The 26,728-nt window shown below is 40.9% G+C and overlaps 2 protein-coding genes and 1 non-coding gene across 13 annotated transcripts in view; 2 read left to right on the top strand and 1 right to left on the bottom strand.

The window, feature by feature from the left end:
- The window catches only part of FAM122C (family with sequence similarity 122C), a 61,000-nt gene extending 60,525 nt beyond the window's left edge, over positions 1–475 (bottom strand). Inside the window, exon 1 of the mRNA XM_025372908.1 lies at positions 403–475. The gene's annotated coding sequence lies outside the window, so the exon portion shown is untranslated. The remainder of the gene's footprint in view (positions 1–402) is intronic.
- FAM122B (family with sequence similarity 122B) lies at positions 35–26,728 on the top strand. 11 transcript variants are annotated; one of them, XM_025372915.1, is made up of 11 exons: positions 35–146; positions 917–1,164; positions 3,355–3,433; positions 8,239–8,295; positions 8,614–8,657; positions 8,741–8,795; positions 9,049–9,150; positions 9,796–9,857; positions 11,402–11,463; positions 15,375–15,471; positions 24,937–26,728. In XM_025372915.1, the coding sequence occupies exons 2-11, from the start codon at positions 1,067–1,069 to the stop codon at positions 25,004–25,006; spliced, it is 726 nt and encodes a 241-aa protein (XP_025228700.1). In that variant the 5' UTR covers positions 35–146; positions 917–1,066; the 3' UTR covers positions 25,007–26,728. The 11 variants fall into 11 exon arrangements, with proteins under 11 accessions (XP_025228700.1, XP_025228706.1, XP_025228697.1 ...); XM_025372912.1 differs by having other exon boundaries at positions 43–146; positions 24,011–26,728; XM_025372911.1 differs by having other exon boundaries at positions 43–146; positions 11,399–11,463; positions 24,011–26,728.
- On the top strand, positions 20,072–20,217 carry LOC112616778. The gene has a single exon (XR_003117792.1). It is a non-coding gene; the product is annotated as a small nucleolar RNA U109 (small nucleolar RNA).

Below are 26,728 nucleotides of genomic sequence, written 5' to 3'. Positions count from 1 at the left end.
GGGGCTGCCACGCACGCTCCGTGCCCGCGGGCCCATTGGAGTGGCCGCTGGACGCGTGCGCAGGACCCGATGGGTGCCCGGACGCGGAAGAACTGGCCCCGCGGAGGTTCCCGCTTCTGAAGCGTGGGAGGCGGAAGAGACTGCAGGTTGTAGATTTTGGTCTTGGCCCCAGCGTGTTCCCCCAGACCATTAGAACCCAAGAGAGGAAGAGGAGGCATCGCGGCGGCGGCTGAGAGGCCGAACCCCCAACCTGTCCTCGAGGCGGGAGGGGGGCAGGGAGGGGAGAAGCACCGATCCCAGGGCTGAGGAGCCTCCGGGACCAGGTCCGGGAGCATGGGGGGCTGGACCGGGTCCCCGAGCATGGGGAGCTGGAGTCGCCAAGGCTGCCCGGCCGGGTCCTACCCGACTGTCAGGTCCTCGGTGCTAGCGCTGCCCGGGCAGCCGCAGCATCTGTAGCCCGGCCCCGCTTGTGGTCCTCAGCCGGAAAGATAGCAGCATGAGTTCCGCCGCTGCCTAGTTTCCTCCCCCTCCTCTTCTCCCTCCTCTCTCCTCTTCCCCAGACCACCTCCTTTCCCGCCCCTGTGCTCCTCTTTTCCCTTCCCCTCTGTCCTCCTCCCTTCCCTCTGCCCTCTCCCTTCCCCTCCCTCCCCCGCCCTCTTCCTCTCCCTTTTCACCCTCTGCCCTCCTCCTCTTATCCTCTCTGTCCTCCTGCTTTTCCATCTATCCTTTTCCCTCCCTCTTCCTTCCTCCCTCCATCCTTGTTTTCCCTCCATCCCTCTTCTTTCCTGCATCCTTTTCCTTCATTCTGTCGCCTTCCACCACTACCTCTGCATCCTCCTCCCCGCCTCACCATCATCCTCCCTTCCTCATCATCATCCTCCTTCCCTCCTCCTCTCCTACTTTTCTCCGCCCCCAGCCCCCGCCCTCGTCCCCAAGCCTCCGCCCCTTAGCCCCCGCCCCCAGCTGCCAGTCCCCAGCAGCTCAGTCCTGCAGTGAGAGTCTTGGGAGTCCATAGCTAAGCACCAGGAGCTGAGCACTGCCCGCTGTGCCTGCCTGCAAGTCTGACATGGCTCAGGAGAAAATGGAGCTGGACCTTGAGCCTGATACATCTTACGGGGGAACCCTGAGGAGATCCAGCAGCGCTCCCCTAATCCATGGGCTCAGGTGAGCAGGGTTGGGGAGGATGGAGTACAGGGTTCGGGGGCTCCTTGCCCCCGTGCGAGCAATCTTCCTTCCTTAAAGTGCACGTTTGAGCTCATTTGGGCTCTTCAACCTGAGGGGGTGGCGACTCGTTTGCTTGATAGTGACTTGGGTCCCAAGGTGGAGTGAAAGTTTAATCTCCAACTTTGGGCAGTGTGGAGGAAACGGTTCCCCCTCCACCTGGGGCCATGTTGTCCCACTGTAAAAGGAACTGCAGAAAGCTTCTGGCTCTTCTGACAGGTTGCTTGCCCGACTAACTTACACCAGGGAATGTCAGATCGAAACCCCTGGAACTAGATGTGCAACTTGACACCTGTCTCTCAGAGCTGCTATTTCTAAGCTTAGTTTAGGAATCCTGGTATTAACAGAGGTTTACTTTAATCACACTTTATCTAATAACTTGTAATTAAGTGGTATGTTCACATCACAGTACGTGATTTGGATTTGCTCTAATGTTTTCAGGTTCCAAAACTGCCTGAAATGCGTTGCAGTGAATAAAAAAGAAGGGTGGTCTGTAGCTTAGGGTCAGTGAAAAGGCACGTTTTAGAAAACGGTGGAGAGAATCGACTCTTCAATTTCGGTGGTAGGGTCTTGTGTTTTCATGTGAATAAGTCATCGAGGGTCTATTTTAAGGTAGCATCTTGTAATAGTGAAGGTTAGGTTGGTTCATCTCCTGAGCCTATTGTATTTCACTTTTATAAGGAGACAATTCATCTTAGGTAGAGAGCCAATTTGCGAGACCTTGTAGAAATGGCATTAGTCCAAAAAAGGAGATGAGAGTACAATTAGCCAAAAACATTAATCAAGCACAGTGAAGGCAAAGAAAGAGATAATCCTTGCTGTTGAACTGATTATAACATCCATATTTTGGGGAAAAAACAGGTTGACTTTTTCATTTATTAAATATAATTTTGAAACTGAGGGAATGTAGGAGTGACTTTTTGCTTTCCTGTTGCTGTCCTTGGCCCTGAATTTATTTTGGTTACTATAACAATAAACTGGTCTTTTTCTGATTGTCTTTTGAAATCTCGTAAGCAAGCAATTGCTAGGGACTTCAGCAATTCTATTGACCTGCATTTAGACTATTGTAGCAAAAACATACTGTTTTTTGAATCATGATTTAAGTAACATAGCATGATGTGACACAAGAAGGGGCGAGGAGACCAGGTCTGGTCCCAGTTTTCACTAACTAGCTATGATCACGAATGAGTCATTTAACCTTTCTGAGTCTGTTTTCTCATTTGAAAATTAAGAGAGCTGAATTAGGTGATCTCAGTGGGCCCCGAAAGCCCAGTGCAGTTCATTTCTGAAAAATCCTTCTGGAATTCTCATCCTTATTGTGGCATCGCCCTCTGCTAGGCACTGCAGGGATATTATAAAACATGAATAAAACACCTCTCTACCAGTGGGTTTAAGACACATCCACATTTCTCTTTATTAAGAGACAAAGTAGGTGTCTCAAGAAGCAGCTCATCTCCCAGTGTACTCTTTGGGTTCAAAGGAGAGAGTGATTGCATTCCGTTTGTGGATTGAAGAGAGGTTTGTGCCATGCCTTCACTGAAGGGTATGGCATTCAAGATGGATGTGGAAGGAGAGGAAGGATTTTAATAGATGGTGGCAGGAGGCAGAACATTTGAGGCAGAAGGGGCAACAATCTCTGCTATGTTTATTCCATCCAACAGCAGAGTTCAAAGGTAGGACACATGCTTAGGGTGAAGGGGGAGATGTCTTGATCCACCTCGTATTGTAGAACAATGCTCCTCGCCCCTTTTCGCATCATGGCAAACACAGAAAACAGTACTCATTGGTTCTCTGGGGTAAACAGATGAGGCTGCTCAGGTCTGGTGGTAACCGGTTTGGGGGCGTAGCTCTGACCAGAAGCAGCTAGAGTCAACCAGTCTGGAGCTCCGCCTGCACCACTTCTCCCAGCTGCCCCCAACCACTGAGATCAGTATCTCTGCAAACCTGTAATCCACAGCACACCACTTGGGAAGCTCTGCAGAGACGACGGTGAGGAGTTCATTCTCTGTATGAAATGAGGAGCCATGGAAGATTTCGTTGTTAACTAGAGAACTGATGTTAATGTATTTGAAAGAGATCTTCCATTAGAAAAATTACTAATTTTGTTTTTTTGTTTGTTTTTGTTTTTTTCAGTGACCTTTCACAGGTTTTTCAACCTTACACACTTAGAACTCGGAGGAATAGTACAACAATTATGAGCCGTCACAGCCTGGTAAGTATAGAAGTAAGTATCTGAAGTGATTTAGATTGGGGAAAATACTTTGAAATGGAGTTCTTTCTTAAAATGATGTGCTATACACAACTTTTTAAGAAAGAAAAGATTGATTTTACCTATCTTGTTTACTGCTTATGCTGTGGCCATTCAGCTTTTGGTACAAAAAGGATACATGGTTAAAAATTTTTCTTTGCTGTGGGACCTTGTATTTTTTAAAATTGTTCATTATTATTTGTCACTACTTGCAACAGGCTTGTGAGGTAAGTCAGGATTAACTTCTAATTATAGCTGAGAACAGTGGTCTTCATTTGTCCTAGGATGCACACATCACTTGAAGGTAGCAGAGTGTTTGTTTCTGACACTTACCTGTTAAACAATGCTGGTTTTCCGAAATGAAGACTCCTTTTAAAATGCTTGTATTTATATTCTCTGAAGAGTTACTGATTGCGACTGATCTCTGTAGCCAGAACTGTCAGGGATTGCTTTGTTAGTTGGTCACATTGGGATAAATTATGATGAGGTTTTTTTATATGGTAGCAGTTCACATGTGGAACTCACTTATCCAGCAGCTTCAATTCTCTGGAAGACATCTGAAATGAAAGAAGACAGATCCCTAAATGGCAGAACTAGATTTCCATAGTCTGTGCGCAGAAGTTCATCGGTTTATTTATAGGAGAGCCTCTGACCTCTGAATCATCTAAAATGTATGCACAATTATAATAAGCTTCCAATCCAATAGTGTGTGAGAAGCAGCAAATTAGAAGGGATGCATTTTAGTTAAAAGTATACTAATAGCTGCTAGCAAGGGAGGAGAGGGGAAAACTGAAAAACAGACATTTTTTAAAAATTTGTTTGTGGCTAATTAGTATAAGGGCTAAGAGCCTGTTAGTACACCCCAAGCATGTCATTGGTGTAGAATCATATAATAATTTATGTTCTTAAGGATACCTGGGTCATTAACTTATTCATAAATTCTAGTAATACCTACACTTGTATAGTATTTTACCCATTACAAAGTACTTTCACATATTTAATTGTCATAACAACCCCTATTTAGGGAGGGCAAAGATATTTTTCCCAATTAAAAGAAGCAGCAGCTAAAACTCAAGACGTTAGAAGTGACTTGCTCAGAATCGCACAATTAGTAAGTGTTAGAACTGGGAATAGAATAGAGATCTCCCAGTGCCATTCTGTTTGGTATAATTTGTTTAAGAAAGGGAGAACTAGAACACATTTTAGAAAGATTTCCAACTGAAATGACTGAAAATACTTACAGGGGGAAATGTTAGCTATCTGGAGGCTTGATTCATTTTACCTTCTTCTCTGAGGATACTGGAAAATATTACTTATTTTTGCTGGATATATGAAAAATGTTTATACATGTTATACAGCCATGCTCCTGATAACAGTAGCATAGCAAAGAAGGGAAAGTGAATTTGCCTCTCTACACTTCACTTACCTCTTTTGTAAGATGAGAAGATTCTTATCAACAGTGGTCTAGGTTCATCTCTCACTGAAATACCTAGTTTTCTGAAAGGGCCATGGTGACTCACTGCTCTTTGTTGATCCTGATGCATCTTTTCATTCCTGCCCTTCTCCTTTCTAGCATTTTGGTCTTCCAAAACTCAGTTTAATCCTTATATCTCCTCTGGGCAGGCTTCCACAACTATCATAATATTAATTACACTATATACACTCTATCACAGGATGTGCTATAAATCTTAATACATTTATCTGTGTCCCATGGTAACCTGTGATGAGTAAGGTGTTGACAAATGAAATGGACTGGATATGCAGATGTAGGATCTTCATGGCTCACCAGCTGATTAGATATAAGGACTAAGAGAAGGAAGACTCCAAGTGATGGAAATTTTGTGTGTTGGTGACCGGGGATTGGCGCTGCGTAGGAGTAGAGAAATTGAGATGATTGGTAGTTTGAAGGGGAAGAAGATGAATTCTTTGGGACATAATTGGATTTAAGGTGCCTCTGGCCCCATGATATTCTTCAAAGCAGTATTCTCCCTTTTTAAAAAGATTCTGTCTGCTTCCAGTGTCACCACTTTTTACTTTGAGCAGATGACCCTTCTTACTTTACAAAGAAGACAGACACCTATCTTGTGTAAATGTCAGCTTTCTTTGCCTTGAAATGTCTTTTGCTTCACGTATGGCATTTCTCCCCAATGGTTCATATGCTTTGACTCTCCTGTTGCTTTGCTCGGTCTATCATCTCCTCTCTATCTTGTATCTTTTCCCTATTCCTCACGAGCTCTCTTCTTTCCACCTTCTCCAGACTCATGCATCTGATGGGGGAAAACAAACTGTTTTCTTTTTCGTAGGTCTCTCCTTCCCTTTTCCTTCCCCTCTCCAAGCTCTTTCAAAGCATAATCTACATTCCACTGCCTCTAATTCCTTGTCTCCTCGTTTCTGGCCAGTTTGTAATCATGCTGCTTCTACCACAACTCCATTAAAAAACTGTTCTTGCAAAAGTCACCAGTGCCCACTTAACTGCCAAGGTCAGGGGCCTCATTTCTTATCCCCCTTGAGCTCTTTGCTTTATTTAACCCCGTTAGCTAGCACCTCCTTGGAGTTCTGGCTCTTTTTGTGTGTTTTTTTTTTTAGCCGATACATTGCCCTGTTGTTTCTGGTACTACACACAGCTTTGCTCTGTTCTTTCTGGTCTACTTTCCGGTTTTGTCTAAAATTGTCAAGTTGTGTATTATGTAAATGTAGCATGTAAATTTCTGACTTTCTTCCCAGTTAGTTTTTGGCCATCCTCATGTCAGCTTTCCTGATCGTTTCACTGCTTCTTCAGTTTCTTGGGTTTCCCTAACTGACACATCTGTGCTCTCTTCCACAGTCTCCTGTTGGAGAGTCTTCCTGCTGTATTTGCTCACCTTGTAGCTTAGTGTTTTCTAAATGATCTTATTAAGAGTTCGCCAGTGGCCGGGCACAGTGGCTCACACCTGTAAGCCACTTTGGGGGGCCAAGACGGGCAGATCACGAGGTCAGAAGATGGAGATCATCCTAGCCAACATGGTGAAACCCTGTCTGTACTAACATACATTTATCTTATGCTCCAGTCTCCCTTAATGGTTGTAAAAATTAGCTGGGCGTGGTGGTGTGTGCCTGTAGTCCCAGCTACTCGGGAGGCTGAGGTGGGAGAATGGCGTGAACCCGGGGGGTGGAGCTTGTGGCGAACAGAGATCATGCCATTGCACTCCAGCCTGGCAACAAGAGCGAAACTCTGTCTCAAAAAAAATAAAAAGAAACTTAGAGCATTTTATTACTATTTTATACTGCTCACTGCATTAGTATTCAAAAAAGTTTTAATAGCATGGGGCCTCTTAAACAGGGTGATTGTTATTTGGTTTTATAGTATTACAAGTTCATTTGTATTTTGTTATAGAATAAATAGTAGTAGTTTTTGTTTTTTGTTTTTTGTTTTTGAGACGGAGTCTTGCTCTGTCTCCCAGACTGGAGTGCAGTGGCGCGATCTCCGCTCACTGCAAGCTCCACCCCCCGGGTTCACGCCATTCTCCTGCCTCAGCCTCCCGAGTAGCTGGGACTACAGGCACACACCACCATGCCCAGCTAACTTTGTATTTTTAGTAGAGATGGGGTTTCACCGTGTTAGCCAGGATGGTCTCGATTTCCTGACCTCGTGATCTGCCTGCCTCAGCCTCCCAAAGTGCTGGGATTACAGGTGTAAGCCACCACGCCCGGCCAGTAGTTGTTTATATTACGACCACTAGAACTCTCTAAGACCTGTTGATATGAATTGTGTCTTACAGTTTGTGACCAGCTTGTAATTATTGTGAAGGAACATAATTTGGCCTCCAAATCATTTCTGCTTTGTGTTATTAAAAAAAATGATGATCTAAGGGAAAGCATCAGTTATTTTAAAGATACACCTTGTCTTTCCAAATTGTTTTTTTTTTTTTTTTTTGAGACGGAGTCTCTTCTCACTCTGTCACCCAGGCTGGAGTGCAGTGGTGCGATCTCGGCTCACTGCAAGCTCCGCCTCCCAGGTTCACACCATTCTCCTGCCTCAGCCTCCCGAGTAGCTGGGTCTACAGGCGCCTGCCACCACGCCCGGCTAATTTTTTGTAATTTTAGTAGAGACAGGGTTTCACTGTGTTAGCCAGGATGGTCTCGATCTCCTGACCTCGTGATCTGCCCGCCTCGGCGGTGGATTACAAAGTGCTGGGATTACAGGCGTGAGCCACCGGGCCCAGCCCCAAATTGTTTTTTGTTAACTAGTAAGATTTGTAGTGATAGAATGTGATGAGATTTTAGAATGGATTTGGATCGTGAAAGCAAAGCCTTCTCATTGCAGTTTTAAAGTGTTTTTGAAAAACATCAATCATAGACAAAATACTATGTACTAGACTTATTAGCCTCTCTTCCCCCATTGCTGCATTGGTAATAAAAATTAATAGCTTTGGTGTTTTTTTTTCCTTTCCCTTCTTATGTAGTTCTCTATTTTAGATAACTGGGATAATGGATATGTCTAAGGCCTATAGTCTTTATTTCTCTAAATTTACGTAGCTTCACATTCATTTGGGAAAAGTGCTGAAGTCAGTGTCTGTCTAGCAACAGATGGTGCTTTGAGGTTGGACACCTGGTGTACTTTTTGAAGACTAAATATACTGCCTCTAGTGCATTAATGTTCAGTGATCTAAAGAGCTAAATTTCGAAGAAGAATATGAAAACTTACCTTGGAAGAGGTTGTACACCAGTACTGACAGCAGACTGCTGCTTTGTGATTCGGAAAATAGTAAATGTTTACTTTTTCTTTCCAGTTGCTGTCATCCTCACCTAATCGTATTCCTAGTAGCAGACTGCATCAGATCAAAAGGGTAAATTTTACTTACTAGCTCAGATTGGAAATTTTTTGGATTTTACATTTTTATTTTTATTTTAAAGATTTAGATATTAAAATGAGTTGGGATGCAACTCTGGTTAGTTGGAGACAGATTATAATTCTTCTGGAGTGTGCAGATAAAATATACAAGTGGCATGAATATTCTACTCTACTGTGATTATGTCAATGAGGTAGAAAAGTCTTTTTATTTTATTTGAAGCCGAGAACTATGTGGATAAAAATTACAGTGTGTGGAAGAGTTAATATTTTGTCAGTGATCCTACCTTTTTAGCACATATGTTTGTCTTTGCAGGAAGAAGGCCTGGATATGATGAACAGAGAAACTGCACATGAAAGGTTAGTGCTTTGCAAGAGCAGGGCCTAGCCTAATAACTGTCTTGTTTGTAAACACTGATGGCCCTTCCCTTTGTTTATTTTAGGGAAATGCAAACGGCAATGCAGATAAGCCAATCATGGGATGAGAGCTTGAGCCTGGTAAAGTTTGCTCATGTCTGTTTGGTTTTCATTTTCTAGAAACTTTTATGTTGTTCACTGGCTTCATTAAGTTTTTCGCACGCTTCTGTCCCCTTCTACTTCCAAATTGATACTTGTTTTTTGATCTCTGCTTTTCCAGCAGAATATTAGAGTCTGTACCTTTCTCTTTGGAAAATCTGGGTGTGTTATAGTAGTAAATAAGAGCTGTGATGTGCTGAATTTGTTATGAGGATATGACACTTTATGTTTACAGAGTGACAGTGATTTTGACAAGCCGGAGAAATTATATTCTCCTAAGAGAATTGACTTCACTCCAGTTTCTCCAGCACCTTCACCCACCAGGGGATTTGGAAAGGTAGGATAATTGACAGGATATTAAGTCTATTTCACAAACTGAGCTGTTTACTCTAAAACGCACACAAATCACACCACTTTTAAAGTATCCAATACCTTGAAGGAAAATCAATGAAAATCTATGGCAGTAATTTGGAAAATATACATATATATATATGTAATTTAGTTATGAGACACACAGACAGCCAAGCAATTCTAAGGAAATTGTTTCTGTCATTTTGAAAAGAACCTTTTGAAAATGACTGTGGGTCTGGTATGGTGGCTTGTACCTGTAATCCCAATTCTTTGGGAGGCCAAGGCGGAAGGATCACTTGAGCTCAGGAGGTCGAGAGCAGCCTGGGCACCATGGCGAGACCCCATCTCTACATTAAAAAAAAAAAAAAAGATACAAAAAAATTAGTCGGGCATGGTGGTGCACACCTATAGTCCTAGCTCATCAGGAAGGTAGAGCAGGAAGATGGCTTGAGCCCAGGAGTTTGAGGCTGCAGTAAGCTATGGTCGCATCCCTGCACTCCAGCTTGAGCAAAAAAGAGACCCTGTCTCTAAGAAAAAAAAAAAAAAAAAGGAAGAAAGAAAACTGGAGTGCTAGAACTATTTTAATATTGAATATGTTTTTTTCTAGTAATGTTTCTCACCATTCTTACAGATGTTTGTGAGCAGCAGTGGGTTGCCACCAAGTCCAGTTCCCAGTCCAAGACGATTTTCAAGGTAAGCAAACTTGAATTTTAAATGTGGTTGAAGTACCATTCATTACATTTATCTCTCAGATTAGCTTTTTGTGGCTGGGCATGATGACTCATGCCTGTAATCCTAGCACTTTGGAAGGCTGAGGCTGGTGGATCACCTGAGGTCCAGAGTTCAAGACCATCTTGGCCAACATGGTGAAACCTCGTCTCTACTAAAAATAGAAAAATTAGCTGCGCCTGGTGGCAGGCGCCTGTAGTCCCAGTTACTCGGGAGGCTGAGGCAGGAGAATCGCTTGAACCAAGCAGGCAGAGGTTGCAGTGAGCTGAGATTGCACCATTGTACTCCAGCCTGGGCAACAGAGCAAAAACTGTCTCAAAAAAAAAAAAAAAATTATTTTTCCCAATATTTCACTGTAAAATTTTCAGACATCAAAAGTGAAGGAATTTCACAGTGAACACCCATATACCCACTGCCTATAATCTACAGTGAACACCCATATACCCACTGCCTATAATCTACCATTAACATTTTACCAGAGTTTTTTCTTTTTTTTTTCTTTTTAATTTGAGACGGAATCTCGCTGTGTCACCAGGCTAGAGTGCAGTAGTGCGAACTCAGCTCACTGAAACCACTGCCTCCCGGGTTCAAGCAATTCTCCTGCCTCAGCCTCCCAAGTAGCTGGGATTACAGCCATGCACCACCACACTCGGCTAATTTTTGTATTTTTAGTAGAGATGGGGTTTCACCATGTTGGCCAGGATGGTCTTAATCTCTTGACCTCGTGATCCGCCCGCCTTGGCCTCCCAAAGTACTGGGATTAAAGACATGAGCCACAGCGCCTGGCCCCAGAGTTTTTTTTAGGGGGGATTTAATGCTGATTTATATTTAGTGGGGACAAACACACACACACACACACACACACACACACACATGCACACCACAATAATCCTTTTTAAGAATAAGGAAAAAATGTTAAAGTTCATAGACCAGTCAAATCCAGTTTCGCTCCTGTTTTCCAGGCTGGAGTGCAGTGGTGCAATCTCAGCTCACTGCAACCTCTGCCTCCTGGGTTCAAGTGATTCTTCTGTCTCAGCCTCCTAGGTAGCTGGGATCACAGGCATGCACCACCACACTTGGCTAATTTTTTGTGTTTTTAATAGAGATAGGGTTTCACCATGTTGGTCAGGCTGGTCTCAAACTCCTGACCTCAGATGATCCGCTTACCTCGGCCTCTCAAAGTGCTGGGATTACAGGCATGAGTTACGGCGCCCAGCCCCAAAATACTTTTTAAATAAGGTATCTTTTTTTCTTTAAACTGTTGTGGGTATTTTGTCATATGGCATATTTTTTAAATGGCTTAAAATGCTGTTGTATTATTCCAGGTTGCCATATGCTGGGTGAAATCATGTATTGGCATTTCAGTTATTCAGTTACACAAGAATTTTCCATTTCAGTCATTGATATGATTGTCCATTTTATTTATGTATTTGTTGGGCTGGACTGCTGTTTTATCTTGCATCTTGGATGTTCTTCACATTATCCTGTTTGTTTTTTCATCAAAGCAGGAGAAGTCAGAGTCCAGTCAAGTGCATTAGACCCAGTGTTCTCGGTCCTCTTAAAAGAAAAGGTATGTAGCAGCATGGTGACTATAGTTAGTGCTACTGTGTCATATACTTGAAATTTGCTGAGAAAGTAGATCTTAAGTGTTTTTACCACACACATACAAAAGGTAACTAGGTGAAGCAAAAGATGTGTTAAAAACTTGACTGTGGGCTGGGCACAGTGGCTCATGCCTGTAATCCCAATACTTTGGGAGGCCAAAGCAGGTGGATCACCTCAGGTCAGGAGTTCAAGACCGGCCTGGCCAATGTGGCGAAACCCTGTCTCTACTAAAAATACAAAAATTAGCTGGGCGTGGTGGTAGGTACCTGTAATCCCAGCTACTCGGGAGGCTGAGGCAGGAGAATCACTTGAACCTGGGAGGCGGAGGTTGCGGTCAGCTGATACCGCGCCACTGCACTCCAGCCTGGGCAACAGAGTGAGACTCCATCTCGAAAAGAAAACCAAAAAAACCTTGACTGTGATCATCATTTCACATTATGTACATACATCAGATCATCACATTGTATACCTTAAATATATGTAAATTTGTTTGTCATTTATACCTCAGTAAAGCCGGGGGGGAAAAGAAAAAGATAAGCATCACGCTTCTGGTCTTAAACCTAGCCAAGCTTGAATTAAAAACTAGAACTCCCATCTGAAATGAGCTAACAGCATTGCCCTCTTGTGTTTTAGGGAAACTCAAAAGTATTCTTCCGAATGTTTGCTCTACTGATTTTCAATTTTGTAAATGAGTTATTTGATACATCTGTATTTTCTTATACTTCATAAGTTTTATTCATATATTCATTATCATTATATATTCAAAAAATTGCCTCTCAGTTATCTAAATATGAAAGAGATGCATAGTTTATAAACTGCAGAAATATATGCTAATGCTGTATCAAACATCCATAAATGTGCTATATACTCAAATATAAGGTGAGGTTTACCCCCTCATCAAATTATGCCTCATCAAAGCAAGAATTGCCTTATATTCAATTCTGTAGTTTTTTATATAACAGGGTGCTCTCAGTTACCTTGTTTTGAACCACAAAGCAGTAGGCTAAAATAGTTTAGTATCAATCAACACTAGTGCTAGATGCTTATAAAGGGCACCTGATGGCATCTCTTTAAAACGGCAACACAGGTCTGTAATCCCAGCACTTTGGGAGGCTGAGGCAGGAGAATTGCTTTGAGCTCAGGAGTTTGAGATCAGCCTGGGCAACATGACAAAACCACATCTCTACAAAAAATACAGAAATTAAGCAGGCGTTTGGTGGCTTGTGCCTGTTGTCACAGCTACTTGGGAGGCTGAGTCTGGAGAATTCCTTGAGCCCAGGAAGCAGAGGTTGCAGTGAGTCGAGATCACAGCCTGGGCCACAGAGTGATACCCTGTCTCAAAAAAAAGCAACGCAGGTTTTTGTCTGTTTTTTGAGACCAAATTTCACTCTTGTTGCCCAGACGGGAGTGTAGTGGCGTGAGCTTGGCTGACTGCAACCTCCACCTCCTGGGCTCAGCGATTCTCCTGCCTTAGCCTCCCGAGTAGCTGGGACTAGAAGTACCCACCACCACGCCTGGCTAATTTTCTGTATTTTTAATAGAGACAGAGTTTCACCATATTGGCCAGTCTGGTCTTGAACTCCTGACCTCAGGTGATCCACCTGCCTCGGCCTTCCAAAGTGCTAGGATTATCCCACCACACCCAGCTGGCAACACAGGTTTATTCATTATTCCTGGGGATATGACTACACGATTGCAAGTGTCAGGTGTCATTTTAAACGAGTCTTAACAATAACTTTTTTTTTTTTTTTTTTTTTTGAGGCAAGATCTCGCTCTGTCTCTCATGCTGGAGTGCAGTGGTGTGATCTCAGCTCACCGCAACCTCTGCCTCCTGGGTTTAAGCGATTCTCCTGCCTCAGCCTCCCAAGTACCTGGGATTACAGGAGTGCGCCACCATGCCCAGCTAATTTTTGTATTTTTAGTAGAGACAGGGTTTCGCCATGTTGGCAATGCTGTCCTTGAACTCCTAGTCTCAAGTGATCCACCTGCCTGGGCTTCCCAAAGTGCAGGGATTACACAGGTATGAGCCACCACGCCCAGCCATTAACAATAACTTTTTTTTTTTTTTTTAATTGAGACGGAGTCTTGCTTTGTCACCCAGGCTGGAGTGCAGTGGTGCGATCTTGGCTCACTGCAACCTCCGCTTCCTGGGTTCAAGTTATTCTTCTGCCTCAGCCTCCCAAATAGCTGGGATTACAGATGTGCACCACCACGCCCAGATAATTTTTGTATTTTTAGTAGAGATGGGGTTTTTGCCATGTTGGCCAGGCTGGTCTCAAACTCCTGACTTTAGGTGATCCACCCGCCTCGGCTTCCCAAAATGCTGGGATTACAAGCATGAGCCAACCGCGCCTGGCCAACTGTACTTTTAAAAGCAATTCAGCAAGTGGTTTCTTTGTGCAGATCACCTTCAGGGCCAATAAACAGACCAACTTTTCTAATGTTAGGGGTACAGGTATTTGTGGCTTTGAAAACTTTCCAGTCATAGGATCATACACAGATTCCAAAAGTGCTGTGTTTCAAACAACTTAAAATTAAAGATCTTGTGCTCTGGAAAATAGTTCCTGATATGGTGACAATATTTGTATTTAATATATAAATTTTATCTTTATAAACAGTTTTTCCTCAATCTTGTAGGGAGTTATTTATAGTCCTAGGAATGTTCTCAGTAGCTAGTAAGTGAAAATAACAGTTGGAAATAAAGCTATTATTGTTGTTATTATTACTAACTTAAAATTTGTTGCAGGAAGTTGAAGGAATTAGCATGGTAGTTTAGTTTTACAGCTATTCCAAAATACACCAGCAGATGGAGGAATTCTTTGCTCAAAAGAGCTAAAGGCTTTTACTAGTGAGGCAAACTCAAAAGCCCAGCAGCAACTTTTAAAAGCTGCATATTAAAGCATGGAAAATAACAACTTTTGCAGATTTTCAGCAATTTTCAGAATAGTCCCAGAGGAAAGATAACTAATTGATAACATGGACAAAATGAATGTTGCGTTTGTTCTTGCTTAATCTTTTTTCATTCTAAGAATCTTACACAGTTTTAAGTTCAAAGTTACTAATTTTCTACTGGAGTATAGACAGGCTCATGAATTAAATTGTCTTGAACATTCCGTTTTCAAGCTCAGATGAAGAGCTTCAGAACCAAGGAATGTATATGTTTTAAATAACATCAGAGCCTGATTTTAAAGGAGATTATTCTAACTTAGGGTTTTACTTTTTGTACTCCTGGTAGCAAAATGTTAGGCAGTATCCCTGTTGGTGCAAAGTTTTTATATTAGCAATTCCAAGAAAATCTGTAGGATTGAGGTGGTCAGTACAATAAAAATTTTGTGAATTGAGTAAGATTTGCTTTTGATTACAGATGTATTTTCAAACTTATCTTTTTAATCTTCATTTTCATTAAATAGTGTGAAAGCAACTTTTTACTTATACACTACTTATCATTTTTTAACCAGTTTGACACCATCTTAGGAAATGTTCAGATATCAAAATGTATAAAACCAATAGGCCTTGCTAACCATGTAGCATACAATATTCACTGTGAGTGTCCGCTATTTGGGAATTCTTTATCTCTACTGTGGTCAGCCTTGCTTCATTTTGCCTGATGCAGTCAGTGTTCTACTGTCCTATTAATGTGAATATGTCCATAGCACGCTGTGGATAATGAGTGAGAAGCTTTTTAGGGCTGCCAACTTTTTGGTTGAGTTTATGTGGAAGCATATTTCTTCCACGTTAAAGCACATGGGAAAATAGTTTTAAGCAGTGGTTTGAAGAAGTATTCTGAGCTTTGGTTAAACAAAGGTCATCCTATTTTAGCACCACGCCTGTATTTGTAAAATTGTTTTATAGTAGCATCATCTCTTTCTGTTTTAGGTGAAATGGAGACAGAAAGTCAGCCCAAGAGACTCTTCCAAGGCACTACCAATATGTTATCTCCAGATGCCGCGCAATTGTCTGATCTCAGTTCATGGTAAAAAATGAAATAAAATGAAAAGTATATTAGAGTATAATCCATTTTAAAAGAGCCACATGGAAAGTATATTGGGATAATTTAAAATATTTTCAACTTCTTATCCATGCTCCCACGAAGGGGAAATCTCTGTGGAGGATAATGTGAAAAAACAGATTATTTTAAAGTCAAGAGTATTTCGTTTGGAAATGTATATGTCTTTCTGACACCTTCGCTTTCGTTCCCAGCTCCTGTTAGGTCAGCCTGTCATTAGTTGCCAATGGTGTGGCAGTGCCAACTACTGGCTGGTGTGAGAAAGAGTCTCTGGGTGGCTGTGGGTAATGTGTACTGATTGTAGCTGCTCTGCCTGCATTTTGTATCCAGTCCTTTCAGCTTAGCAGAGAATAGTAGGATTCTCTTAAGCATAGTATTCTCTGATTAGCATTATCTATTGTTATCTTTTTGAAAATTATGAAATATTTTGTCACAGTGCTAAGGTTTCATTTTTATAATAACATTTCCTGATTCCTACGGTCTAGTCACACACATGTTTTTTAAATCTTACTCATCCTAGTTTAGGTCTTTAAGGGCCTTCAGTGTTTTCATGAGAACGTTAACTTCTTTTCCTATACCTGAAGTTGAGCACTTGAGTGCTTATGTACATGTTGGAAGGAAGGGGAAGGAATAAGTAGCAGTGACCAGGTAATATTTTGAAATCTTTCAGTATGTTCTGATCAACTCACTGAATACTTGTGTAATCAATTGTGTACTGTTGTTCAGAATTTTTTTTGTTCCCTGAGTTTTACAGCTGAGGATTTTTTTTTTTTTTTTTTATTGAGATAGACTTGCTCTGTTGCCCAGTCTGGAGTGCAGTGGTGTGATCTCGGCTCACTGCAGCCTCTGCCTCCCAGCTTCAAGAGATTCTCCTGCCTCAGCCTCCCGAGTAGCTGGGACTACAGGCACGGGCCACCATGCCTAGCTATTTTTTTTTTTTTTTTGTATTTTTAGTGGAGATGGGGTTTCGCCATGTTGGCCAGGCTGGTCTCGAACTGCTGACCTCAGGTGATCCCCCTCACCTCGGCCTCCCAAAGTGCTGGTCTTACAGGTGTAAGCCACCGTGCCTGGCCTGAAGGTCTTTTTAAAAAGCCCACGAGGGCACTCACTTTAAAAATAGCAAGATCATACCCTCTAAATGGAAAAAGTGTATAAGCCACTTATAAGCTATAAAGATGGACGATCCCTTCTTCCCAAATCACTTATTCATTGTTCCATGTGAAATAACCTGTACTTCTAGTTGACCAAGAAGTCACAGATTATTCTAGTTTGTTAGTCTTTTTGATCAGTACTATTCTAACCTTGGAACAGATAGATGCCTTTTAGAATTGTTCTAGCTATTTTCAACCCCATGGTCTCTTTTTTCCTCTCATCTCTGTATGTCCTTGCTACTTCAGTGTGCTAATTTTGGTACAGAGTGCCTTTCCAGGTATGTAGATGATGGAAAAGAGAAAACTTCTGAAGCTTGTCAAGAGGACTATTGGGTGAAACTCTATCCTTAGTGGAAAGTGCATATCACTTTTATGGCAAAGTGTTTTAATATAGGCACATGACTATAAATAGGTTTGCTTACCTAGTTACTAACCAAGTGACCAAGTTAAGTAAAATATATGACAGCATTTTACCAAGCTGAAAACATACAGGGTGAGGTGACTTATTTTTATATTGTCTTTGGCTGACAGTGCAGGATGCGTAAAACAGGTTCATGCAAGTAAGTAAGAAAGGAAAGAGAAGGTGCAGTATTTACGAAGGGTCTTCTCTCATTGTCCAGACATTTATTCCTCTGAGCAGCACAACCTAAACCATCTCTAGCAGTGGCTATTGTGAGGCTTCTATTTCCTTGTCACTACTCCCCTATCCCGTAGACCCATGAATGGCTAGGAGAGCCCTGGAAATGTCAACATTGGTGATGAAGGAAACTTTTATTTTATTTTAATTGTTTTGAGACAGAGTCTCGCTCTGTTGCCCAGGCTGGAGTGCAGCAGTGCAATCTTGACTCACTGCAACCTCCGCCTCCCGGGTTCAAGCGATTCTTCTGTCTCAGCCTCCTGAGTAACTTGGATTACAGGTACGTGCACCACACCCGGCTAATTTTTGTATTTTTAGTAGATATGGAGTTTCTCCATGTTGTCCAGGTTGGTCTTGAATTCCTGACCTCAGGTGACCCACCCACCCTGGCCTCCCAAAGTGTTGGGATTACAGGCGTGAGCCACTGTGCCTGGCCAACTTTTGATTCTTAAACATAAAAAGCTGTTGTGGTGCGGTGGCTCATGCCTGTAATCCCAGCACTTTGGGAGGCCGAGGCAGGCAGATCAGGAGGTCAGGAGATCAAGACCATCCTGGTTAACATGGTGAAACCTCGTCTCTACTAAAAATACAAAAAAATTAGCTGGGCATGGTGGCAGGTGTCTATAGTCCCAGCCACTCAGGAGGCTGAGGCAGGAGAATGGCATGAACCCGGGAGGCGGATCTTGCAGTGAGCGGAGACCGCGCCACTGCTCTCCAGCCTGGGTGACAGAGCGAGACTCCGTCTCAAAAAAAAAAAAAAAAAAAGTTGTTGCTTCACACAAGAGACACTTGCTTTATTCACAGCCACTCATAGAGTGTCAACAAGCCAAGTGTGGTTCAAGTAATCTGCAAGAGAAATCTGTTACTCAAAATTCACAAAACTAAGTGTCAAAGATAGTTAAGTCATTAATTAAACTTCCAGATGATGTTTTTAGTCAGTTTGCAGCAATTGTACTTCTGAGGTTATTAAAGCTTAAAATTGTGCTGAGACTTTGGGAACACCTTATATATTAATGATGCTGACATTTTTGCCTATAATTAAGAGATTTTTAAATATGATTTATTTCTTTTATATAAAAACTGGATCCTGGCCAGGCATGGTGGCTCACACCTGTAATTCCAACACTTTGGGAGGCCGAGGTGGGCGGATCACTTGAGGTCAGGAGTTCAAGACCAGCCTGGACGACATGGTGAAACACCTTCTCTACTAAAAACACAAAAACTAACCGGGCATGGTAGCGCATTCCTGCAATCCCAGCTACTCTGGAGGCTGAGGCAGGAGAATTGCTTGAACCCGAGAGGCAGAGGTTGCAGTGAGCCAGGATCGCACCACTGGACTCCATCCAGCCTGGGCAACAGAGCGAGACTCCGTCTCAAAAAAAAAAAAAAAATCTGGATCCTGCTTTTGCGGAAACTTTTTTTGAGACGTAGTCTTACTCTTGTTACCCAGGCTGGAGTGCAGTGGTGCAATCTCCACTCACTGCAACCTCTGCCTCCCGGGTTGAAATGATTCTCCTGCCTCAGCCTCCCGAGTAGCTGGGATTACAGGCATGCACCACCACACCCGGCTAATTTTGTATTTTTAGTAGAGATGGGGTTTCTTCATGTTGGTCAGGCTGGTGTCGAACTCCCAAACCCAGGTGATCCACCCGCTTTGGCCTCCCAAAGTGCTGGGATTACAGGCATGAGCCACCATACCTGGTCTTTTTTTTCTGTTGTTGAGACAAGATCTGGTCTATTGCCCAGACTGGAGTACAGTAGTGTGATCATGGCTCACTGCAACCTCTGTTTCCCGGGCTCAAGCCATCCACCCACCTCAACCTCCCGAATAGCTGGGACTACAGGTGTGCACCATCTCGCCCAGCTAATTTTTCTGTTTTTGTAGAGACCGAGTTTTGCCATGTTGCCCAGGCTGGTCTTGAACTCCTGCCCTCAAGTGATCTGCATGCCTTGGCCTCGCGAAGTGTTGGGATTACAGGCATGAGCCACTGCACCCAGCCTCTTTTATCTCTTTAATGCAGTTTTATTAATCAGAATCAGACATTCATATTCTTAGAAATGGGGCTAGAGATAGGAATCTGGCTGTGTTCTGGTTTCTTCTACCAAGGTTGGCAACCTACTTGATAACAAAACTAAGGAATCTGTGCTAGGCTTGATAGGGCTGTGGCTAATTTTTTATTTATTTACCTACCTGCTATTAATCTGATAGAACCCAGCTTATTGACTGAACAAGGCACAAAGTGGTTCAGCCAGATGGGGTGATAACATGAATCAAACCGAATATCTTAGTTTTGTGATTACTTTTATCATTGGATGGTTTTAATGATTTGCTATTTTAATGAAACTACAGAAACAACTGCCCTCTATCTTTTAGAGAGCAGAAAAAGGATCAGATCGTTAGATGTTATCTTGTCATTTAAATATTTATAGTTTATTCCCTGCCCCACCCAACAAAAGGAGAGATGGCTTTTATAGCCTTTAAAGTTTATATACTAGATAACAATCTTTAAAATCTGACATCTTTTGAAGCATAAATTAAGTTTGAAATTTGAGTGTGGACCCATTTGGAGTTTGTGTCCAGTTAGGCATACTTTTTATTTCTTTTCTTTTCTTTTCTTTTTTTTTTTGCTAAATGAAAATTCCCAAATCTTTGCCAACCAAATCTAGAGGACATTATCAACCATAAGGCAGGAGTTATGTCATTCTGCATTTAATCCTTATGGACATCAAAATTTGAGCATAAATCAGAAGTCTACCTTTGCCTGTGCTTTGATTCTTTCTGCATGTTGGGAGCTCTTAATCTGCTCTTCATTCTGTTGGGAGTGAGACTGTGTGTGTCTGCAGCATACTATATAAAATAAAGGAGTTTTCAGGGCTGCTGGCCATACGGTGACGATTAAATGATAGTGTCTTTCTTTTTTATGAAAGGAAAACTTATGAATTTTCTTACCCCGTGCATCAGTGTTAATGTGATAGTTTTAACACGTTTTTTTGTTAAATTGGTCTTAGTGGTTCTAACACTATTTTTAATGTTATATGTGTCGTGCCAAAATTTCATGAATATGTGACAAGTACAAAAAATAAGTTTTAATCATTAATAGGAATGTGTATGTCTGTACACATCTCTAAAGTACACATGTATACACACACACACACACACACACACACACACACTTTAGAGATGTTTATGTGAGCAACTTAGACATCTGTGCTGATAGTTTAAAACTCCTGTCTACCTTCACCATAAAAATGAGCAAGTTAAAAACAAAACAAAACACTCCTGTCCTCAGCATGACTGCGGACTGATATTTAAATATGTGATCTTAAAAACTTAGAGGTCATTCAGAAGGATGATACTAGGACCCTTAAGGTAAGATAGGAGAGACCAGAGAACATGCCATATATATCAGTTTAACCCACAGCAAGGGGTGTGGGGATGCCCTACAGTCATACCTTATACCAAAATCTGTGCTAGGCTTGATAGGACTGTGACTCATTTCTAACGCATTTACCTGCCTGTCATTAATCTGATAGGACCCAGCTTATTGACTAGACAAGGCACCAAGTGGCTCAGCCAGATGGGGTGATAGCATGAATCACACTGGACATCCTACCTTTGTTATTACTTTATCATTGGACTCTTTTAACGAGTCACTCATACTTCATCCTTAGTTTTTCTAGACAGAGGGCATTACCTTAAGTCATAAGTACTTTTGGTTGTGTGGTTCAAATATTGCCTCAATATGTATATTCAGTGGCTGGAACGCATTCGTTCAGTTTTGATTCAGGGATTCCTGTGTCCAATTTGAATTGTCTAGATCCTTTTTTACTATTGTCTGGCTTTCGGCCATTAGTGTAAGTAAGGCTCATTAGCACTTCCATCAGAGCTTAAGCTAGGAAAGAAAGAAGAGATGAACTCAGATTAGTCCAGACCTCGTTGCTTTTAGAAGCTCTGGTAGAAGAGTTAATAGTAGACTCTGTGAAAATTACTTTTGTGCAGTGATGTTGCTGTGGGTTAAAAAATCATGTAAGTCTTACTTGACATGGATAGAATAACAATGAGTGATTTGTGACGTGAAGTCTCTGCTTCCATGACCATGAGTAATTGTGCCAGATTAATTCAAACGGAAACTAGATTTTAGTTAAGTGAAAATGTCTGGTTAAAGATTTACCAAGTTCTGAATCTAAATTGCAGTGGAGACTAAATGTAAGTGTGCTATTTTCTGTTAATGAACAAAATTATATACATTTATATTTTAATAATAGGGAAGACATTCTGAAATGAAATGTTCAGGGCTTTTTTTTTTCTGATCCTCCATTAGCTTATTTCTCTTAAGGTAATCAGCAGTGTTAGAAGTCAAATTTCACTGCATGAGTCCTGTTGTGTGTTTTTGAATGAATACAGGATTCACCCAAGCAGGCAGGCCTTAATTACAAATGGAATCTTTTAACCCAGGACTCACCGTAAGTCTGGTGGTTGGAATAAAGAATTCTTTATTTATATTCAGATTATCTGCTTGGTGGCCAAGTGTTAATCTAAGCCCATTTCTTCCTGCCAAGTAGCATAGAGCGTGTCCTTCGGCTGCCCGGCCAATATGTGCTTTAGGAAAGTAAATTCATTTTAATATTAGTCTAGGCAAAAAGCTGCAGGAGGAAAAATCGCATATGTTCCAAAGGCAAATAGAAAGGTCTTTTGATTTTCCAGTGTCTTGGATTATCTGTGCAACTTTCTTTCAGTAGTTTGAGTAATTCATATTTTAGATCCATTTCACCATTTGGTTGAAAAAATATCAGAGCCAGCTAAAATTTCCAAACTTCTTACTTAAAAGTGATATTATTAATGATGCATTTGACAGCAGTGAGTGTAGAGTAGGAGTAGTGTGGAATATACTGTTTCCATTTTTACTTTTACTTTTCTGAAGCCTATTTGTAGTCTGTCTCCACCTAAAAACAATCCACAAACAAGAGAATGAAATGACATTTCAAAGAAAAGTAGAAGAGTAGAGAAGCAAGGGTGGGGGCGATATATTTCATTGAGGGTAGTACAGGGCCCAGAAACTTTCTAATGTACCACAGGTTACTTTTAACACTAGAAATACATTAACTTGGAAATTCAGAAAAATGATAATATTAAAGACTCCCAACATTTTCGACTCAGCATGTTAGACTGGAATGGGCTTTTTCAAAGGAGTTAGTGACCAAAGTTAAAACTAGAACCCGTGTTTCCTGATTTCCATAATTCCTTCTCCAATTCTGTGCTTTTTTCCTTTTCAAAAATAAAAAGTGTGTAAATTCTAAAACTGCCCAATTACCTCTCCCGCTTTGTCTGTCACTGTGTTTTCTTCACTCTCTATACCCCAGCCACAATAGTCTGCTTTTGTTTGGTTCCTAGAACTATCCTTGCTTCCTCCCAAATCTTAACTAATTAATGCCTGCTCATCCTTCAGATGATAGCAAATATCATCTCTGGGGAACCTTTTCTCATTCCTCCGAATTAGATTAGGTTACCCATGTTATATATTCTCATAGCCCCTTGTATCTTTCCTTTATCACTTTTATTGCAAATTATAATTACATATTTATTAGCATGGTTATTTGAATGTCTGTCTCCTGCACAATACTGTAAATTCAATGAGGGCTGGGACCACGTCTGTTTTAAACACTGTTGTATTTCTAATATCTAGTGTGCTTCCTGCACTTGGCAGGCACTCAGTAAATATTAGAATAAGTGAATGATTGAATTCAGGGCAAATATAAAGCATAGATCTTATTATTGGATTGATGGAAATCAAAGCCAGAAAGGCAGCTTGATGCCAGACTGTAAAAGCTCTCATTTCCCTGCTGAAGTATGGAGCCAGATTCATGAGTCAGGCCAGGTTGATGGTTGGGAACAGTGAGCCCCTGGGCTGGATAGGGAAGGAATCCCTGGGCTGGGTATAGAGGTTCTTGATGTCCAGATCTGGAGTTTTACTGGAAGGATAGGAACAGGTGCCAGTTGTCAGGATAAAGAGGCAACAGACAATGGGTACTGAGACCATGAGTGTAGATTATTCATTGTAGAAGCTTAACTGGAGAATAACTGAAGGGATCAAAGAAAGGGACTCTTCTAGAAATAGACCTTTGGGTTTTGAAAGCAGGAAGAAAGGAAACAGTGTAAGGAATTATAAATGGCATAGAATTGGAGGGGGAAATCATTTAAAAATGTGTTTGAATTGAAGGCCCTTTGGGAGTGGGGAAGTGATCAACTCTAGGGGAGTTGAAAGACTTTGTTTTAGAGTAGAGGAACTATGAGGCAGTGTACTTGATCGAACACCTCTGATAGTCCGAGTATGGTTACCTCAGTAAGTAACTACTCCTCTTGCTTCAAGCCTGATGGGAAGATAAAAAGATAAACATAAGGATAGAAATTTCTTGAGCTGAAGTGAAGTGAAGGAACCTCCCTCCCAAAAACCATGGCATGTCAAGAGGAACATTTATTGTAGGTTGGATGGTCTGGTGCCTCCAGGGGGAACAATCAAATGATACAGGACCTCGAAGAGTCTTTGGATTTTTGTGGCTTTATAATGTAGTATATTATGTAGTTCATTGCTGTGGCTTTATGCTTTTTTATTATTTACAAGTGATCTACTGATTTGTGAGCTCTTGAAACTGTGTCATTGCATGTTACGTTTACCCTGATAGTTGCATTTGCTTATAATTCTTTTTGCTTTGTCTTCAGTTCAGATATTTTGGATGGCAGTAGTAGCAGCAGTGGCTTATCCTCAGACCCACTGGCTAAAGGCAGCGCTACCACAGAGTCTCCAGTAGCATGCTCCAATTCATGCTCTTCGTTCATCTTGATGGATGATCTCTCACCCAAGTGACTTAACCATTTCTGATTCAACGTTTTAACTGCTGTTTCCTACATAAAATGTTTAGTGGGGAACGCAGAGAACTTTGATCCATAATGAGGATTAAAGTTTTACAGATTTCACCCATTCTGATGCTATTATTACTCTTTGGCATCTCTCTTCTCCAAAGTTCAATTTTATGAGCCTAATGACCTTAGCTAATAATCTGGTTTTGCTGATCTCATTTTGGATTTAGTGATTAAATCTCAACTGCTCATTTTTGATTGCTTAGAGGAATTTTTTTTTCCTTAGTGCCTCAACACCTATTTTGAGTTTATACATTTAAGAAAGGCACTGATACGTATTGCCTTTAATGGTTCTTTTCCGCAGCAGTGATACGACAGATTTGATCAGAAATTCTCTTGCTTGAGAGATTTTTTTTTTGTTCTTTGTTGACTACATAGTTTCAAATCTCTATTTCATGATAATATATAAATTGCTTTTAATTATATTAAATTTTTATTTTTCTGCATCAGCTTAAAGTACATTATTTTGTTTCCCTTTCCTGTTTGAGCCGCTTACGCCATTTCTCACAGAGGGGAAGAAATACGTAGTTGCTTTCATTACCCTTATTGCTTCTTTGCTGTTGGGGTGTGTGAAGTGAGCATTGATTTTAGTGCTGAGAACGTAAACGGACTTACAGGATGCTTGGATTAGTCACCACAGGTTCTTATGACTTTGCTACCACAGTTGATATATTTCTCCTCAAACCTGTTGCCCTAAGGAATATATAAAATATTGTTGATATTTCTAGGTGGTGTTATCAAGGAGAAGAAATTCCTGCCTTGACCAGATGTGTGGAGCATCTACAAATGAATGAATAGTTATTTACACACAAACCACTGTGTACAAAAGCGTCCATGGAGCTGTCAGTGTCTCGGGTGGCATTATGAGGCCTCAGGTGCCTTGGGGTACATTGTCATGCTATAAGGGATGTATATCATAAGGTATGGTGGAAGAGGGGCCTTATGTGTATGAATGCCACATACTGTTTGTGTTGCTGCTTTTTTTCCGATTCCTTTTTGTCATTGGATTTGTTTGTTTTGTCATGTGGTGAATGGTGTTTCAGTTCATTGTGTTGCCGCCAGAATCAGAATCCAGTTCTTGTTCATACTGCCTTATAGTTATTGTGTTGCCGCCAGAATCAGAATCCAGTTCTTGTTCATACTGCCTTGTAGTGAGGGCAGTTTAATATCTACAAAGAAGCTTTTAGGAGCTGAAGAAGTCAATGTGATTGTGCGTTCTGCTTTTAAGAAGCTGTTTCAGCTATGAACTGTGTACATGCTATAAGTGTGAGGTACCGTAAGTTATTTAATTTTTAAAAGAGGAAACTCCTGAGTGAGCTGTTTAAGAAATCTGAGTGTAATCTATTGTTACGTTATTTATAACTAGGTAAAATGTCTGTCGTGATAGATTTCTTTTAATGTTCAGATATTGTGGTTGGGTTGTCTATATTTAATATGCAGATTTGCCTGCTGGAATCATCATAATCCATTTTAAAGTGAATGTAAGAAATGAAAACTACTGCATTTGTGTCTTTTGAAGGCAAAGATCCTTGGATTTTAAAGGAAGATTATGTGCTTTGAAGGCACTCAGAGACTAGTAATAGCATATGGCTTGAAGGGAAACCCATTCTCTTTCAATTACAAGAGAGTATCACTTAGCGTGCAGTAGTTCTATTATAGCATCTGATGTGTCCTTTATTTTAAATTGTAACCATAACAGCCATTAATGGCTTTATTTCTTGTATTGCTCTCATCTGGGAAAAGTCTACTTCTTCAAACGTAACAAATATATCTATTATGAAGCTTGTCCCCTAGTATGCCATTATAAAGAAAAAATTCTTCGATGGTATGCAGTGTATCTATTCTGTTTGTAAAGGATCATGTCAAAATGTTCTGCCTCTATAATGATAATAGATGGTTTTGTCTTTCAGGAGATTTATCCACCTACTGTCTTCTTTGCCTTAAAGGGACACTTGGCCATCATTTTTAGACTTGAACTTAACACTGTTAAGAAATAACTGAAATATGATGGTACTTACATTAATTTTTGAAATTCAATGGTGGGATAGAATTAGGTCAGGAAATGGAAATTGTTCCAATGGTGTGAGAACTAGGAGACAAGATGATTCACTTTATTATTTAAACCAAGCTTCATTTTTACTTTTTGTTGTTTAAATGAACTGGAAAGTTAAGTTTTTGCAGGGATTGTTTTGAAATAAAGAGATATGCTAACTCACAGATGAACTTTGTTGATAAGACCCCTTTATTTTTATATAAAGTCTAATATTTGAAAAGTGATTGTTATAAAGTAAAATTCTCTCTTCCTATTCTAATATATATCATTTATTTCAGGCTTCTATTTGAAAACAGGTATAAGAGATGATATGATGGAACCCTATAATGTTTTTTGCTTGATTGACTTATATAATCACTGTTTCATGATTACTGCTTTTGGAATAATAGGAAGTTTTGTGAAATGCTGATCTTGTGTATATCTTAGAATGCAAATTTAATAAAGTGTGTATACATGCATAAAATTTA

This window comes from Theropithecus gelada, chromosome X (genome assembly GCF_003255815.1).
Source record: "Theropithecus gelada isolate Dixy chromosome X, Tgel_1.0, whole genome shotgun sequence".
NCBI lineage: Eukaryota > Metazoa > Chordata > Mammalia > Primates > Cercopithecidae > Theropithecus > Theropithecus gelada.
The sequence above is the reverse complement of the archived record's forward strand: the minus strand, read 5'-3'. Positions and strand labels throughout refer to the sequence as shown.

Bases quoted from the DNA above. Each gene is read 5' to 3' on its own strand.
- FAM122B (XM_025372911.1), top strand. From the start codon at position 1,067: ATGGCTCAGGAGAAAATGGAGCTGGACCTTGAGCCTGATACATCTTAC. The intron at 8,658-8,740 runs GTTAGTGCTTTG...TGTTTATTTTAG, and splicing joins AGAGAAACTGCACATGAAAG to GGAAATGCAAACGGCAATGC. The intron at 11,464-15,374 runs GTATGTAGCAGC...TTTCTGTTTTAG, and splicing joins CGGTCCTCTTAAAAGAAAAG to GTGAAATGGAGACAGAAAGT.